We start from the raw sequence: 18,555 nt of genomic DNA on the forward strand, positions 1-18,555 counted from the left end.
TACTGACCAATCCCATCCCAACTCTGTTTATTTCACTTGGGTTTCTCTTCTTCCAATTAGTCAAAAATGCATTCAAGATTTGTAAAAATTACATGAGTACCATCTTTTCTGCATGGCTGCCATGTTGAGTCCACAGTCTGTGCCAAAGATAACAACATGTTCTAGCAGGCACTTCTTTCCTGAGAAGTAGCCTGTAAATTCTGTTGCCTGCTAAAAGCAGAGGGTAACATATTTGAATACAGGAACATAGGAAGGTGCCTGTGGACTGAGTTAGACTTTCGGTCCGCCTGGCCAGTAGCCAGTAGACTGAACTGACGTGAACCACCCAAGAGCTTTAGCCATTGAGTGGCATAGAAATAAAAGTAAACATCATCATCTTCATCTTCATCTAGTATTGTTAACAGTGGCAGCAGCTTCCCAGAATTTCAGGCAGGAGTTTTTCCTATCTTACCTGGAGTTACAAGGGGCTGAGGCAGGGACTTTTAACATGAAAAGCATGTGCCCTACCATTGGATGATGGACCCTCCCCACCCCAAACACCCCCTAGAAGTAAGAGAAAAGTTGCCAGGAGGACTGGGGCTCCCTTCCCACCCGTGGCTTCTAGATCGCTTCCTCACCCCTTGTACTTGTTTGGCAGATCCTAAGTTTCAACATATGGGAACTGCTGCTATTACATTTAATTTGACTTCATGCTTGATTGGAGTCTTCAGCAAACTGGGAACATAACCTAATATTGTAACAATGGTGGGAAGCCATTTAGAGCAGGGGGCAGAACCTCAGGCCTGGGAGTCAACTCCAGCCTTCCCGGAGTCCCACTCTGTCCCTCAGAGAGTCCTCAAATGGCCACGCCCGACTTCCTTTGACCCCACCCCTTCCTCTTTTCCCCCATTTGTTTGAGTATAAAATTATGCCTGATGTGGAGAAGGTGGATAGAAAAAGGTTTTATTTGCTCTCTTATTGTACTAGAACCTGAGATCATCCCATGAAGATAATTGGTGGGCAATTCAGGACAGGTAAAAGAAGTACTTGCCACACAATAAATACCTAAACTTTGGAATTCATTTCCCTAGGATGTGGTGATGACCACCAATTTGGATTACTTTAAAAAGGGGATTGTACACATTCATGAAGGAGAACATTTTCACTGGTACCAGCCATGTTGGGTGTATACTACTCGCAGCATCACAGAGAGTATGCTTATGCACACGTTGCATGAGAACATGGGTGGAAGGTTCTGTGACGTTAATGTCCTGCTTGTGGGTTCCTGTGGGCAGCTGGTTGGCTGCTGTATGAATGCTGGACTAGATGAACCCCTGGTCTGATCCACCGTGGATCTTACGTTCTTATTTTTCCTATTATTCTCCCCATTATAAAAAAGGTTGAAATCCTTTCTTAATGCTTAGGCACTGACAGTAAGTGAGTAGGTTTTCAGTTTTTTACTTTATATAATATATATATGAATGTGTTTTAAATTTGGTTTTAAATGTTGTATTGTAAACTTTTAATGATGTTTTAATGTTATGTATCTTTTACTGTTATTTCTAATGTGCTATTGTGAACCACCCAGCGTGCTTCAGCTTTTGAGGGTAATAGAAATTAGACAAAACAAAATGAAACACAAAAAAGTGCCTTAAGCTAAACTATGCTGATATTTTTGTGTATCCCTTTTGCCTCAGCCCTGCTCATTTTGCCACAGGTTGCCCTCGCCAAGAGCTTCTCCAGGCTTAGGGCTGGATTCCAGAGGTGTGTTATTGCATTGGTTCCTGCCGTAGGCATCATGCAGCCTTCCCCAGATCAGTGCCTTTCAAATGGGCTACAAGGCTGGGGGGTAATCCAATTTGTAGTCCAATGCATCCAGAGGACACCAGGCCAGAAAGGCTACCCCACAGGTGGGAGAAAAGCAAGCAAGAGCTATTTTCAGCCTTCCTACCTCCTACCAGTAAACCAGAATTTATTTTGACTGAGTATTCCCGTATCACTTTCTGTTAATCTGAAAAGGTATAGGGTGAGCTGAAGGGGCAGAAGAGGAGAACGTTCCAGAAGTCAGGTGAGTTGGGAAATAAGAAGCCTCTCTTCCTTCTTCCTTTACCTGCTTCCTGAACTCAAGCAGGTGCAGCAGCGGGGAGAGCGGAGTGCATGCTGTGGGATTAGCGGCTGCCCTGTGCCCCTCCTTATTCAGCCTTCGGCATCCCAAGACCTGCCAGAATTTTTTACAAACCCTTTTCAAAGCAAGTCTTAAATTCCTATAATCGCTAGTTAGAGCTCCTCACGCGCAGATCTAAGGACATGAGCTCAGTGCTTGCAGTGCCTGGGGCAGGTTTGTCGGTTGCATCTCCAAAGCAGAGGGAAGAGTTGGGAGGGATCAGCCAGGCATGGCTGTGTATTTTGCTCTCTCCTCTGACATGTGCTCAGCAGAGGAGCTGGCTTTGCCCTGACCCGGGTGGCCCAGAATTCTGCAGATGCCAGGTCCTTCATCCACCTCACTTTTGTTAGGCCAGGCACTGTTCAGGGTGGCTTTCTTCATCCAAGGAACCCCACCCAGCATTGTAAGGGCCTGAGTTAGATGTATTCTAATCTAGGAGGACCATTTTACAGAAGAAAGCCCTCTAGTTGAAGGGCTGCAAGAAGACTGACCATTATTTTGAAGATGTTCTTTCTTTGGAGGGCTAGTCCAGCTTGAAGACCCACACAAAGGGAGAACAGGAACATTGAAATTGCCCAAGAGCAGGAACTGGGCAGCCAGCTGAGCAAGACAGACAGGCCACCTGGTCACAGTTTTCCATACTAGGGTGAGATGCACTGTATTTCCATTTAAACTATAAAATTTCCAAATTTCAATTTAAATTAGCATATGCAAATGGGTATCCTCATTTGTCCTCTTGTTCAGCACTGTATGTTCTTCTTTTTGGTGACTCACATGTGGACACCTGAATCTAGCAGCTGTTTTTTCCCTTTTTTCCTCCATTCTCTGAACTGGACCCCTAGCATAGCTATTTTAAGATCTAGAGCTAGATCCTGAGCATACTGTAAAGCCAAAAGGGAAAAAAAAGTTGTAGCTGTTAGACAGGATTCTGTTGTGTCCCTTATAAGAATCTGGCTTCAGTACATAAACCTCAGTGCCTCCTTCAAAGAGAATGAAGGCATTTTCCCCTTAAGCTAGAAGCATCTTCCCCACCGCCCGGCTCCACCACCACCACCACCACATAACAGAAATTTAAAATTATAACATCTCACTCATTTAGAATCATGCATGGCTAAGAGGATCCCTTGATAGACTTATCTCTGCAGTAATTTTAGCTGCTTAATTAACCTAGGGTTTTAATACTACTTAGCATTTCTAAAGCACTTCTTAATGTTTAAACTGTATCCAGTACATTATCTTGCCATAGTCCTTACAAGAAACCATGAAAGGCTTAACCCTGTAAGGTTTAAGTATATGATGTCATAATTTCAATTACTGATTATTTATATACTAGCATATTTGCTGAAAAGCCATCAAGGTGGTGTACATAATTTAAAACAATAAAACCTGGCAAAAAAAAAAAAAAAAAAACCAAAAAACATTTAAACATTAAACCCCCCCCCCCAAAACTACACATTTTAAAAGCTATCTTTGCACAGTTTCTAAGACCAAGATAATGGATGCCATTGATAGTTCTGGGGAGATGATATCATACAGGGAGGTAATGATGATATAGCTAATATTAGTATCAAACAGTTAGTCCAAACAGTTTACCAACTGTGCACAAGAAAGAGGTATCAACAGTTGTGTGTGCATGCATCGGAGGGAGCATTTGCTATGGCCTGACGTGGATTGTATTCCACTGTGCCTCTCTATCCATAAGATGCCTGACTGCCAGCTGTGGCAGCGTTAGGCCTGGTTCCAATGCAGTATTGGAATACATGCAATTTTCTTTTGCCTCACATGATGATTGTCGATCTGATTGTTCATTCCTAGGTCTTTCTGAATGTTATTCATGCTGTTGCAAGGCCGGCTGAATACATTCATGGGATCTTGCCTATACAAGTACCACATTTATGAACACAATCTCTTTAGCAGTGGAATTGTACTATTTGATCTTGATTCTGCAGGGCATTGAAGTGGGAGGGAGTTTCTAAACTCTTTGATTAGGTGCCCTAACAACAAAACATCTAGGAATGTGTTGCATAGTCACACACTTCTCACACACTGCTCCAGCCCACTTGCACAAAGATAAAGCTCTAGAAGTTTGCACAACAGATTTCTTAAGACTTACTGAGAATCAAGTCAAGTGCATAGGAGTAGGTCCATTCTTTTGGCTCATCACGGATTCTGGACCAACATATGCGTACTGTGCGAGTTTCTCTCCCCCACATCTTTTCCATATTCCCAGATACATGTGAATCCTGCGGGTGGTTTAATGGAGTGTTTGTGTATGTGCATGTATGTGTGAAGGGGTCAGTTACAGCAAAGAGCACCCTAGATATGGCTTTCCATCATAGGACAGAATGCCACAAAACTGGCAGTCCTCCACATCCCTAGAGGTAAGCCTAGCCAAGAGTGTGTGACTGGCCTAAAGTTACCGAGGGAGCTTCTGGGCTGAATTGGGACTAGAACCCCAACCTCCAGCACAGCAGTTCAGACCATCCCGCACTGCCTCTGTAAGACTAGGGGGACCCGCTGCCAGTGTTCCCAGAGGCTGGTTCCTGCGATCCTTGAATTAGAGTAGCAGAGTTGACAGAGTGGACATTTCCAGGAAGCACATTTGAGGAACTAAGGCAGATAATGATGACAAAAGAATAAATTCTTACTCAAAGAATTGACAAAATTCACTATTGACAAAGTGAATTTTATCCTAGGGTTCTTGAAGTTCTTAAATACAAAATTGCTGACCTTCCAAAAAAAAGTAACATACTAGGTTAGCCTCTGCACCTGAGGACTAGAGGGTGGCCAATGTAACACCAAGTTTTTAAAAGGGATCCAGGAGCGATCAGGGAAATGACAGACCAGTTAGCTTACAGTATGCTCTGGGTAAATTGGTTGAAACTGCTATTAAAGCTAGAATTAGTAAGCATGTTGATTAGTAAGAATCAACATGGTTTTCACAAAGTTATGTCCTCTCTCACTAAACTTCTAGAATTCTTTGAGTGTGTCAATAAAGATGTAGACTGGGAGATCTACAAAAGGATTTTAACAAAGTTGTTTGCCTAAGATTTCTGAGCAAATTTAACAGATATGTAATAAGAGGAAAGGTTCTCCTATAGAACAGTACCTGATGAAAGTACAGAAAGCAGAGAGTAGGAATAAATGCTACATTCTCCCATGAGAGGGATGCAAATAAGAATCTGTATTAGAACCAATGTTTTTTAACCTTTTCATAACTGATAACGGAAATAGGAATGAGGTGAGATTGCCAATTTGGCTGATGGTTAAAAGGAGGTGGGGAGCTCCAAGTTGATCTCTCTTAACAGGGAGAATAGACATCAGAATGCAGTTCGATGTAAGCAAGTGAAGCACAGTGGGGTAACCCCCCCCCCCCGCTTCTCATTTGTGCTGATAGAAACTAAGCTAGTAGTGACAGACCAAGAATGAGATCTTGGAATTGCGGTGGACATTTTGATGAAATGCAACCTGGTGTGCTGCTGCTGTGGAAAGGGCAATTCCACATTAGGAATAATTGTTGTTGTTAGTCACGAAGTCGTGTCTGACCCATCGCAACCCCATGGACAACACTGCTCCAGGACTTCCTGTCCTCCACCATCTCCCAGAGTCCACCTAAGCTCACACCAACTGCCTCAGTGACTCCATCTAGCCACCTCATCCTCTGCCGTCCCCTTCTTCTTTTGCCATCTATTGTTCCCAGCATTAGACTCTTCTCCAGGGAGTCCTTCCTTCTCATTAGGTGGCCTAAGTATTTGAGTTTCATCTTCACTATCTGGCCTTCTCAAGAGCAGTCAGGGTTGATCTCCTCCAGGACTGACCGGTTTGATCGCCTTGTGGTCCAAGGGACTCACAGGAGTCTCCTCTAGCACCACAGTTCAAAGGCCTCAATCCTTTGGCGTTCAGCCTTCCTTATGGTTCAGCTTTCACAGCCATACATTGCAACTGGGAAAACCATAGCCTTGACTATATGCACTTTTGTTAGCAGGGTGATATCTCTGCTTTTTAGTATGCTGTCTAGATTTGCCATAGCTTTCCTCCCTAGGAGCAAGCGTCTCTTAATTTCTTGGCTGCAGTCCCCATCTGTGGTGATCTTGGAGCCCAGGAAAATAAAATCTGTCACTACCTCCATTTCTTCCCCATCTATTTGCCAGGAAGTGAGAGGACCGGATGCCATGTTCTTAGTTTTCTTAATGTTGAGTTTCAAGGAATAATTAGTAAAGGAATAAAATTGCCTATATAATATTCCCCTTATACAAAGCTATGCTGTGGCCACACTAAGAATACAGTGTACATTTCTGGTTTCTGAGCCTAAAAATTTATTGTAGAGTTAGAAGATATGCAGAAAGGGGCACCTAAAATGATGGAGGGGTTGTAGCAACTCTTATGTGAGAAAAGGGTTCAACCCCTGGCTAGCTTGTAAAAAGGCTCACTGAGATATGATACAGATGCACAGAATTATTCATGGTGTAGTGAAAGAGGGGAGGGCAACAATTTTCTTTCTTTTGCACAATACTAGATCCTGGGATCATCCCATGAAGCAGGTTGGTGAGAGATTCAGCAACAGATGAGAGGAAGTACTTCTTCACATAGTTGATGGTTAAATTTTGAAATCCACTTCCACAAGATACAGGGACCGGCACTAGTCTCTGGATGGGCTTCAAAGGGATTGGGCAAATTAATGGAGGAGAAGCCTATCAGTGGCTACTCATCCTGGTGGCTAGATGCTGCTCCCCCATATCAGAGGCAGTATGTCTTTGGGGACCAGTCACTGGATGGGAAGACGTTGTTGCTCTCAAATCCTGGTTGCGAGCTTCCCAGGGGCAGCTGGTTGGCTACAGCAAACAGAATGCTGGACTAGGTGGATCAGCTTTTCTTATGTTCTTAACTGAGCTGCAGGCATAAAGAAAACCCTTCGCATGACCCAGCTAACCCAGCATTCACCCAGTGTGGCGCCACAGTGCTACAATCATCTACAGGGAAACTAAATGCTTAGGACTGTGTCTGAATAATGCAAATATATGTGCATGTTTATTCAAATTTACATAGAACTTATTCCCAGTCCCACATATGCGTGCATAGGATTGCAGCCGTGATGTGAGATCTGGAAGGAAACATTTTGTTAAAAAACCAATGAAATGATACTGGGAGGGATGCATTGAAGCTATGTAGAATCCATCCCTCCAGCTATTGTGGACTTCCTTTTTTTCTTGGCCCCATCTTGGAAAAGGAGATAAGCCAATAGGAAGGCTGCAAACATGTGCAGAACAATGTTTACATAACTGGCAACCTTCTTCCACATCCCATGCAGCAGCACCAACAAAGGTTCACACAGCCATTGCATGGAGCTCAGTTGCCAGGAACTTGGACTCACAGCCATGACGTGGGCCAGAATCTGGGAAGCCAAGCCCAGGGAACCTGATGAACTGCCACCCACAAAACAGATTACTTCCATATCACTAGTTCCTGGAAGAATTTGTGAACTGCCTGAAATAGGTGAACCTATCAAAATCATTGATTTGTTAACTTAAAGCCTACTATGATGCTCCTTCTACTGCAGATTGCCCATCAGCACAGCTGGCACAACCAGGGCCAGGGACGAAGGACATGGTTGATTTCATGTGTTGCCAGTTGCTCCGATTTATGGTGAACCCATGAATGAACGCCCTCCAGAGCATTCTGTCCTTGACAGCCCTGCTCAGCTCTCGTAAACTCAGGCTGTGCCTTCTTTCATGAATCTGAGCCATCTCACATTTGCTCTCTCTCTTCTGCCTCCAACTTTCCCTAATTGTCTACTTCACTGAGTCTTGCCTTCTCATAATGTGACCAAAGTATGACAGCCTCAGATGCTTAATTATGATGGAAGAAGTAGCTGCAAACATTAGAAAAGCATCAGGTCGGGGAAGGGGCAGCCCTAGCCAGCAGGCTAAAGGCATCTGGCAAAGACGGTGTCACTTAAACACAGTGATATTTCTCCCCCTGCCCATGATGGAATGGATGTGGCCATTTACTATGCACTGCTTACCCCACAGCTTATGCTGGTGCTGGAGATTAGAGTTTCCTGGTGATTTTGTATGCCAAATTCCTGTCATAGTTGAGTGCTAGCATGTCCCTCAATTCAATGCCAGGCAATGGGAAAGGCAGGTGAAAAGAGCAGATCCTGCAAAGGGGAGACACGCTTATTTCGGGGGGAATGACCAGGTTGAGGCACATTGCGCTACAGCATGAAACATTGCAGAAAGGCGGGAAGTGAGGACAGGTAGCACTTGGGTTTCAGATTTGCAGGCAGGCTCTGAAATTCCAGAAATGTGTGAAGAATGCCAGTGCCATTGGCAAATTTGTTTAGGTGCGTCTACTGAATGGAATTCCTGCAGAAGTTACACAGGAGTGACAAACATAGCCCATGTTAAATGGGCAAAAGGTGGATTGGCCCCAATCTTCACTGCCACCCAGAGAAAAGGAGCAAGAGTTGCGTAGTGGCTGCAACTCTGCAACATTATTACTTCTCATTGCCAAGCTGGTGAGTCAGGGGCAGAAGTGATGACAAGGAACAGGGGCTGGGGCTGGGGCTGGGGCTGGGGCTGGGTCCTTCTGGGGTGCTGGGTTCAAGGACCCTGCCCCCTGATGATGGCCTTTTCCTCTTAGGTGTGTCAGCAGTAATAGCATCTGGACAGGTGAGCAAGCAGGTTATATCAATAATGACAAGATAACAGGATTAAATCTACTAAGTAGAGTCAAGGGCAGTGCTAATAAAAAGGAAACTGACAAAATTCGTTGTGGCATGAGCTTCCTTTTTATATTCCTTTGTCTTCAGCAGGGGTGCAGAACCACCCCCTAAAAGGCTGGAATGCTTCCCCTAAAGTTTAGGTCCTGGCAATAAGTGCTTTAAGCTAAAAAAATGCTGGGTCTTGGTTTTCTGCCCCTGCCTCTTTCGCTTTCCCCCTCTCCCCAGAATGCAGACCCCAAGAGCATCTCTGAAATAGGCTGGAAGAAGCTCTACACTCCTGACTTTCAGCTTAATTTTGCATTAGTGACTTTGTCCTTTTTGCCCAATTACTGAGAAAATACAATAATCTTTTGGAGTAGTTGACTGGCTAGAAACTGGAAACCAGCAGTGTTTCCCAGATAAATCTATAAATCTATTCCTCGCGGTTTAAAAGAATTCTTCTTGAACTTTTCAATAGCTCACAGTTGCCATACTGATTTATAAAATGTGCATTTGAATGGTTTTAATTCCAGATGTAAAGCTGGACTGACTAAACTCCATCCTCTCATCTAATCCAATTCCAACTGGGGTGTCCAATCTAATTTACACTGTGGGGCCCCTCATAGCCTGCATTGCTAGACTAAGGAGTGCGGCAGCAGGTGAAGGAGGTGCCCTCACAGGACTGAGAAGTGTCTAGGCAGTGATGAGGGAGACTCCAGGGGACACCAGTCCACACCGTGTCTAGGGTGCTTCCACATGGGTGACTCCTAGCACTACAGCTGAAAACAGACTGTGAAGCTCTTCCACCTTTTGGTTTTTAAGGGAAAACCACTGGTCCATCTAGCCAAGAATTGTTGACACAGACAGGCAGTGGCTCTCCAGAGTTTCAGGGAAGGTTTTTTCAAATCTGGGTCCTTTTGCAGGCAATGCAAGTGCTGCTCCACTGCGCTAGGACCCCACAAAGAGTGGATGAGGCAGGTCAATTGCATAAGAAAGATTTGTTTGTTAGCTCTCTGAATCTGACTCATTCATTTACAGGATAGGATCTGTGGGATCCAGCTGCTTTTTAGAGGATACAGCTAAAATTCCAGTAGGAAAATGAATTGTACAGGAGGATGGGCAGGTTTTAAAAGATATAATTACCTGCAACTGATAAATTCTTCTCTTTGAAGAATGACCTTTGGAACGTTTAAATATTCCAGTGCCGGAGAGGGAGATTCTTCCAAAGCGCTGCCAATGGCGCCACCAAATGCCTGTAGGAGGCTACTGTCTGAAGGAGAGGCGCTTCCAAGGAAAATGACAATGTGACGACCAGAGACATAAGGCTCCATCTTGCAGACCCTTTTGGAAGGACATGCTCAGAAGTAGCAATGGACTGACTGCAAGTAACTAATATTTTCAGGCACCCCAGATTCTGATCTTTTAGAGAAAGGAGCATTTCCGAAAGTGGAAACACCTATGTGTGCCTCAGTCATCCCAACTACTATGCTACGCCTTTCGTAAGGACATCCAGGAATACAGCATATGGAATTCGTCAATCTTGCCAGAGTTAGAAGAGTTACAAAATTCCATGATCACTAAGGGAGAAACAATACCTTCTAGTTTTCTATATGCCCTGACTTCAATCTTATTTTTAAAACAGGAGAGAAATTTGCTTCGGGGAGAAGGAGGAAGAGATGAGTTGCTTAACTCTTTCCCCACCTGCTGGTTCATCACTTCACATCTCTCCACTTCCCACCCCAGGCTTTTGCCCCACAAGGTATCAAATGCACGTTTGCCTTGCACTCCCCAGCCTTGCACTGTGTAGTTGTGACTTCCTGCATGGTGAGACAAACCATGTCCAGACACTTCCATTCCCATTCTGACCTTATGTGGGACTGCCCTACATGGAGCTCACGTGTATCTACTCGAGTCTCAGCACAGGGGGTTGTTTGTGATGACCTCGCAGCCGAGATTCCAGGAGCAAAATGCTGCATTAGTTCAGCAGTGGACAAACCGGACATTTGTCGCTGGCCATAAAGGGGGTGCTGATCTATGGCAGCAGCTGCTACAAGGTAAAAAGATGGAGGGGTGAGAATGGAGGTCTGGACTTTCACCCAGATCTACACCTGAATAAGACCTAGGGGGAAAGTTTCTCTAGAGCTTTAAAAGATAGGAGGCACACTTCTGATGCAAGAAGATAATGAAAGAGGCAGAATGGATCCCCTGACACTGCATTTTAGGCTAGCACCATATATCAAATGATACAGTAGACTGCTGCAAGAGACCGCCCTTACAGCCCATCATACTTTTCCTAAGTGCGGCTGGAGGGCATCCCATGCAAAAACAGCATGTTGGAACAGAGGGAAGCTGCTGCATCTCAGGCTCCCAGTCATGGAGGGATACTCTATAGCTTGTTTTTTTGGGGGGGGGGCAGGGTGAAGGAGTAGGAGCACATGCTTGTTAGATCTTTATTCAGGATGCTTATGAAGCTCTGTATCACATGAAACAACTAGGAACTGACTTCAGCCTTGTTTCTTATCTTTAACAGCTTGATACCACCTCCCCCCACCACCTGCCACAGTCTTTACCTCCTCAGTGGAGTTACTGCTTTAGCCAAACTTTTTTTCAGAGAACCTCTGGATATGAATTACTGCACAAGGCCAATATCCTCAAGGTGTGTACAATTTATTCTAGCAGGATCCCATGTGTGTCATGCTCCCCAGTTAGCAAAAAAGCACCCCTCTAAAAAGGTCTCATCTTTCTTTTCCAACTCACTCTTTCTAGGGGGGTTAACATGGTGTTGCATGGGCCTCTTTCACTGTCATAGAACAAGGTTCGGGATGGGGCACTGAAGAGAGCATGGGATACAACCACTTTGAACATGGCACAGAATATATCAGGCTGAGTCCATTATATTCCCTTTAAAGACTCTTCCCAGCTTAGGAGACAGATGGCAGACAAGGGATCTCCTTGGAAGGAACACAACTGGACTCCAAGGTACGTCCTTTGCCACCTTCTCTGCTCGAAGCACTAGACCTACTGGCCAATAAGCACTACTTAGTGTGAAGGGACAAACATGAACCTCCTCAGTGTCCTGCATAATTTTCAGTGGGGTTTTGGGCATCCCTCCCAAACCATCCAGCATGGCCTCCATGCATTTAAAAAGAAGCAGCAGCAAAGCACAATCCTTTCCATCACTGTTTCAGTGCAGGACCATTTTCTATTTGTTAAACTTGCTGTGTTTAAATATACAAAATGCCTTTCATACACAGGATAAGAGTCACTGATTCAAAGAAAAAGGTCCACTCCTGAGAGGTCGGGAAGCAGCATGCAGGAGGCAACCCATCGGCTTGCCAAGGCATTCTCCAGACACAGATAAGGGAATAAATTTTTCTCCAAAGAGAAGACCTTCCTGAGACCAAACATGAGACTTCTGGGTGCTGTTTGGAAGCCAGGCATTAAATCTTCTTTTAGCTTTCATCATTAGCAGAGCTGGAATTTGTCCCCCATCTCCAAAGTTCACTTAACTTTTCAGTTCACTGGGAACAAGCTGGATCCTGACGTTCCCTGAGCCTGTGAAGCCCTAAGTTATCCCTGCCTCTTGAAATGTTTGAAAGAGGGATCCCATAGCAGTTTGCAATAATTACTCAGTATAAATACACCATTATGCTCCCAAACAATCAGAATCAGCCCAGCAAACAAGCTCTGTCTCCTCTGATCCATAGCAATCAAGAAGTAAAGCATGCAGAACATCACAATATAAACAGGCTTTCTAGAGGACCACAAGGGGGGCGGGGGGGGGGGGAGAGAAGAGAAGAGAAGAGAAGAGAAGAGAAGAGAAGAGAAGAGAAGAGAAAACAGCTCTGCTGTCATAATAGTTGTCTTCTTTCTTAGTTATTCTTGGTTTTAATTTGCAAGAGGAAACTTCTATTTTTAACCAAATGTGGCATAAAGATAGCAGGCAGGCAACTCTGTCTCCCATGCATCTCCCAACTCTCCCTCCCTCCCTCCCACACTCTCTGTCACCAAGGGAAGCAACTCAGCACACATGACAGCTTTGTACTTACAGGTAGGCTGTTAAGGGACTCAGGCCATCAGGAACAGAAGAAAGAGCCAGTTCGGAGCAGTCCACAGACAGCATGATGCCATCTTCCTCACAGTGGCACAGAGATGGACAGGAGGGCACGGCCCCCTGTTCCAGAGACACACTTTGGAGAATGCCCGAAGAGGCTAGGAAAAGCCACCAGGGCAACGGCCGGTCCATTCTTACTCCAGCTGGAGCCAGCCTGCCGTGCGTGCGTCTGCCTTCCCCGGCTTGGCCTCCTTCTGATCTTTGCTACTGAAATCAGTGTATGTGGGGAATAAGGGTCCTAGAGCTCCCCCGGACAGCACCCTCTGGATCTCCCGTACTCTTCCTTGGTGTGGCAAGGATGCAGCCAGTGAAGGGGAAGCATTGTTGAATGATCTTGGTTATTGGGTTTCACACGGGCTGGGCTGGGCTGGGCTGGGCGTTAGACTCACATGGGAGGAGTCGGAGAAACTTTCTCCTAACTCCCTCTCCCTCTTTCAAAGCTGGCAGGAATTTCATTCAAAAGGAAGGTGGAGGGGGGAGTGAGAGAGACCTGTTAGTAGCTCAAGAACTTGTTTGGAAACATTTTTAGGAGAGAGAGAGAGAAAAAAAAACTAGCAGGTACACAGAAGGAATGCTTTTTGGAGAAAAACAGCGAAATGTCACAGGCTCACTGCTACCCTGTCCATTTTACAGCCTTTTGGTCATTCTATTTACATTCCAAGCCTCTGTATCTGTGGATGTCAGCCTTCCCCAGTCTGGTGTAGTCCTGATATTTTGGACTTCATATTCCATCCACCTTGACCACCCTGGCCCTTGGCCAGGAATTTGGGGGCTTGTAGTCCAAAACATCTGGAGGACACCAGGTTGGGGAAAGCCAGTGCATATCCATCTGTCAGCTGGAGAGAACATTTTGTGCATCTGGCAAAACGCGTTCTAGTCCCGTTACCATAAAATGGCTGTTCTTCCATGTTGCCACAGAGCCCTTGGCTGTAGTGCCAGTGTCAGAGGTCGGCTTAGTCAGGCACACAGCGAGGGCCAGCAGGACAAGAGCCCCTTGGAGTTGCCTTCCATCTTTACCTGCCCTGTTTGCTGCCTCTTGCTCTGGCCCAAGCAGTGCTGGTGGGAAGGAGGAGCAGGAGATGCCTTCTGCCTACTTGCTGACTGCCCTCAAGAGAGCCAGTGATACCACGATGAGAAAGAGGGTGAGCAGCAAGAAGAGGTGGTAAGAAGGCAGAATCTGGGAGAGAGGGCCCCACACCCCTGGTGTCTTGCCAAGGTCCCGGAGAAACCTGGGGTCCTCTGGCAAGGTTGTTCTCCATTTGAATGCAGACTGTTATATGGGTTCTTCAACTACATTGCAGCATCTTTAAAGAACCAGAGGAAGCACCTTCTGACTAAGTCCGAGGCCAGGAAATAGACAGCCCAAATACAGGTAAGTTAGAAAGTTTAGAGGGAAGTGATATTCATGATTGATCTAAAAGACTCTAATTAAATGCCAGTTTCCTTCTGAACAGTGAAGAAAACATGAACAAGCAACAGCTTGAACAATCAGTGAAGGAGGTAACTCAGCCGTGCAGCCAAGAGATTCATTTCCATGAATTTTTAATTAAACTACTTCCTGCATTTACCTTTTTCTGCATTCTTTTACTTGTCATCACAATTATTAACCTACTCTCACAAACACCTGCTGGTTTACTTGCCTAATTTTAATCCTCTCCAGCCCTGATAGGCCGGGGTATAAAAAAATGTTTGGCCCTGGTGCCAAATTCAGACCAAGTGTAGTCCTTATGTAGCCCCCTGGGACCGCCCCCCCCAGAAGACCTGCTTTCTTCTCTTGGCCCCACCCACTTCCCCCCAACCGCTACCTGTTTAGTGGATTACTGGCTGTTGCACAGGTCTTTTCCCCCATTCTAAATGGCTGAAATGTCTCTTCTAAGGCTTCAGTTACTGGCAGTAGGAGCTTTGGCTAAGATGTGCAGGTGTATTTGATACTTGGGCATGTCCCCTTTTGTCTTTGGCACAGGCCACCCCTGGAATATGGCCCTGAAGAGGTTCTCCAAATGGGTTTGGCTCCCTGGCTGAAGTAGTTGCGTAGCTTTGCATTAGGCCTGGGAGCACCTTCCTTTTTTGTCCAACCTCTTGGTCTGAATTGTGGTCCCACTGATCTTCCCCACCCACCAAATCTGCAACTCACATATAGAAACACAGAAGCAGAGCAAGTCAGAAGGGGTCTCCCGGGCCATCTAGTCTGACCCCCAGCTCCAGCTGGCTCTGCTCATGACATGCCTACCATATGCATGTCTAGCCTATCCTTGAACAAGGACAGTTGGAGTTTAGACAAGGGATAACCCACACTCAGTGGATGAGCAACGACTGAGTGTGGGTTGTCACTGAACCATGGGTTGTTGTTGAAACATGGGTTATTATGCTATCTGAACCCAACTGCCCTCACAAACCATGTTAGCCATTTTAAGCCAGCTGTCCTCACAGCCATATTAAGCTATGGTTTGTTGTTGGCTTGAAAACTGTGGATTATTCACCATGATTTGTTATCTTGGCTGCATTCAGACAACAGAACCCACATTTCGACAACGACTCACACTCAACCCATGCTTGAGTGGTGTCTGAGCCACAGTCTGCTCCACGTTGTCTCTGGGCTGCTGTTCACAATCAATCATATGTTTCTTCTTTGCAAGCTTCTTTCTTCTGGAATCCAAAATATGCCCATCTTTTTGAACCTTGTGCCAACATCAGGCAACAGAGGTGGGGATTCCCTTTTGGCCTGAGGACTAAATTCAGTTTTGGCAAAGCAGGGGCAAGGAGGGTGTATTCTGCTGCTGGACAGGTCAAAGGTAAACAGGGCAAAATGCTAGCATATTTCAGCTTAAAATCTTGTTGCCAGTTACTAAGCCTTAGAATTGAGGGGAACTGAACAAAAGCCAGGAAACCACCAATGATTTGCTGTCAGGAAGAATGGGAGTGGTCAAAAGGGGGGTTTAGCAGTCTGGGGAGCCCAAGGGCCAGACTGGAATGCCAAGTGGGCTAGACATGGCTCATGGGCCTGATGTTGCCCACCCCTCTGGGAGGGAGATACTTTGCCTGATCCCAAAAGTCCAGAGGGCTGCAAATCCAATCCAATGAGGAAGGAAAAGAGTGGACTGTGGTTTGTTATGCAGAGTTATATCTCTTTACCATAGAGCTGCATGCATTGATGTGACCTGCACATAAGGGGCTTTAAAAAGCCTTGTGGGCAAAGGGTCACATACGACCCCCCCACCCCCAATATGCCAGTCTTCTCTGCAGATATTGATGTTCTGAAGACAAAAGTCTGCGGGTATTTGTTATCATGGTGTGTATATCTGCAAGGAGTGGCGTGGGGTTTTGTGATGTGTCGGTGGCCACACTTTGGGAAGGGAAGGAAGATCAGAAAATATGTGCAGAATAGAACTGTATCTCTTTGATTTTCACTTTAAATGTTTAAACACTGGGAAAGCCTTCCCCAGTCTTGTACCCTCTGGATTTGTTGGACTACATACCCCATCATCCTTCAGCATGGACCATGCTGCCAGGAGCTGATGGAAATTGCAGAAAATTTCTACTCACCTACCACTACAAAAACAATGTACTTCTGATGGAAGCATCAGTCTGTAGCCTCTTACCATTTTGATTTTCTAAGTAAGTCTGTGAGCCTGTGTGTAGGCCTGGAGCTTGGGAAAAGGAGGCAGGAGCAACCAGAGGCCCTCTCTTTCAAAGTGACCCCAGCTCCCAGGAAGAAACACTCATTACTGCTGTGTTATTGAAGAGACACAGAATACTGTGTTTTGTTTTTATGTTTTGTCTTACTGTGAAACCATCCTGAGACTTCAGTAAGGGACGGTCTAAAAAAGTCTTAAATAAAAATAAATTACTGAAAAAAGATAAAATATATGTCACCCAGTGGGCAACATGAGAAGTGCCTGAGCAATTGATACCTGTGGAGATACTTTTTCTTGGCTTAAATCTTCCACCTGTAGAGATGGGGAAATGGGGGAAATGGTTGAACATTATTGGTTCCAGTGTGAATCCTGCTTTCACACACACTAGAGTAATAAACAGACAGACATACAGACAGACAAGCACTTTCTGTCTAAAAGGGGCCATCGCTGGGCTACTGCATTCCCCTGATGGTACCTTGAGCCACAGAAACAAACTGGCCCTCCAAAGATGAGGCTGGGTATAACAATACCTGATAAATAGACTATAAACCTGATCCTCTAGTGCAGGGATAGGGAGCAGGTGGCCGTCCAGATAGTCTTGGAGTACAACTCCCATTATCCCCATTTGCTATGCAGACCAGGCTGATGGGGGTTGTACTCCAACAACATCTGGAGGGGCACACATTCTCCACCCCTGCTTTAATGCAACCCTGTCTGGACTAGGGTGAACACCACCTCCCTAGGCAGATGAACAACTGGCCACCAGAGCTTGCCTTTTAGCTGCAGTTCATTGACCCTCATTCCATCTGCTTCTGTGATAGTGTCATTAGTAAAAAAGCACTGGGTGGCTTCTCCATCTTTTCTTCCTTAACAGAATTGTTTTCCTGGTAAGAAAAAGGGGCAGAAGAAAGGATAGGAAAACACAGGATAGTAACAAATGGAAGTTGACAATGTCTGTATCCCCATCCCATCACAAAAGGGCCACACAGTTCTGTGAATGAGGCAGGGCACCTTCTCAGGAAGCACTCCTGAGCTGTATGTACTTCTCTGCTGCTTGACTCTGCAAAACAACTCTTTCCTTAGCACCTCCACTGGGTACTCTCCTGGGACAACATATTAGATGGAGTTCCAGGTGGTGATCTTCTTTTCTTGTGCAACTTTCTGTGCCCTGATTGTGTGTGTGTGTGTGTGTTCACTGCCACAGCCTTGTAACCGAGGTGGCACAATGCTGAGATGTAAAACATTTTCCAGATGGCTGGCAGGGATAAAACAAGGTGCTGGGTGTTTGCTCTTGATTGTGGTCTCCTTGGCTCCTGTGGCTGTTGTCCTCAGCTGTCTTGTTCAATTACACCTTGCTGTGGGCGCTTTAGATGTGTCTCCTGAGTTCAGGCTGCAGCCTTGGTTTGTGCACAGGTTGATGGAACCTCCCCTACCTGATCCTTAAGGTATTTCCTGCTCCTGCTTTCTTCTGAGGACTCTTGTGATGTTGTGGCTCACATTCCCATGGCTTGGTGGGATGCTTCATGTTCTCAGCATCTCAAATGCATAGGGCAGGAGCACTGTCTTGTTTTCTTTGCTCTTTTAGGGCTTCTCCTTCGGGTTCTATGGCAAAACTGTAGATAAGTGATATGGACAGAGAGAGAGGGGAGCCAGATGCCTGAGGATTTGTTTATGTGCTTGTGCTCTATGTGGCTTTGCGAAAGCCACAAGAGAGCCATTTGCAGGACCAAAGAAGGATGGAAAGAGCCCCTGATCGACTGCTCCCAGCAGAGCCATCCAAGGTTTGCAATGCCACAGGCAGCCCCAGTCAATGACTCCTGGAGGCATTCCAGGATGTAAACACAAACCCATGGCAATACAAACACATGCCAGGCCTGCGCATGGCCCAAGATGGCTCAGAAGGTCACGGACCAGTGGTGGCCTAAACCACACACATTCCAGCCTCTTTTTTTAAAAAGAA

The 18,555-nt window shown here is 45.6% G+C and overlaps 1 protein-coding gene across 1 annotated transcript in view; it reads right to left on the minus strand.

Annotated features, from left to right (window-relative positions):
- The window catches only part of LGR6 (leucine rich repeat containing G protein-coupled receptor 6), a 153,151-nt gene extending 135,031 nt beyond the window's left edge, over positions 1 to 18,120 (minus strand). Inside the window, exons 1-3 of the mRNA XM_044447487.1 lie at positions 18,029 to 18,120; positions 15,501 to 15,606; positions 12,896 to 13,164 (exon numbers count right to left, since the gene is read on the minus strand). Coding sequence (XP_044303422.1) covers positions 12,896 to 13,164; positions 15,501 to 15,606; positions 18,029 to 18,120 — 467 coding nt within the window. The remainder of the gene's footprint in view (positions 1 to 12,895; positions 13,165 to 15,500; positions 15,607 to 18,028) is intronic.
- Positions 18,121 to 18,555: the final 435 nt, after the last annotated feature.

The sequence above is a fragment of the Varanus komodoensis genome, unplaced genomic scaffold (assembly GCF_004798865.1).
Source record: "Varanus komodoensis strain SLA01 unplaced genomic scaffold, ASM479886v1 scaffold52, whole genome shotgun sequence".
Taxonomy (NCBI): domain Eukaryota; kingdom Metazoa; phylum Chordata; class Lepidosauria; order Squamata; family Varanidae; genus Varanus; species Varanus komodoensis.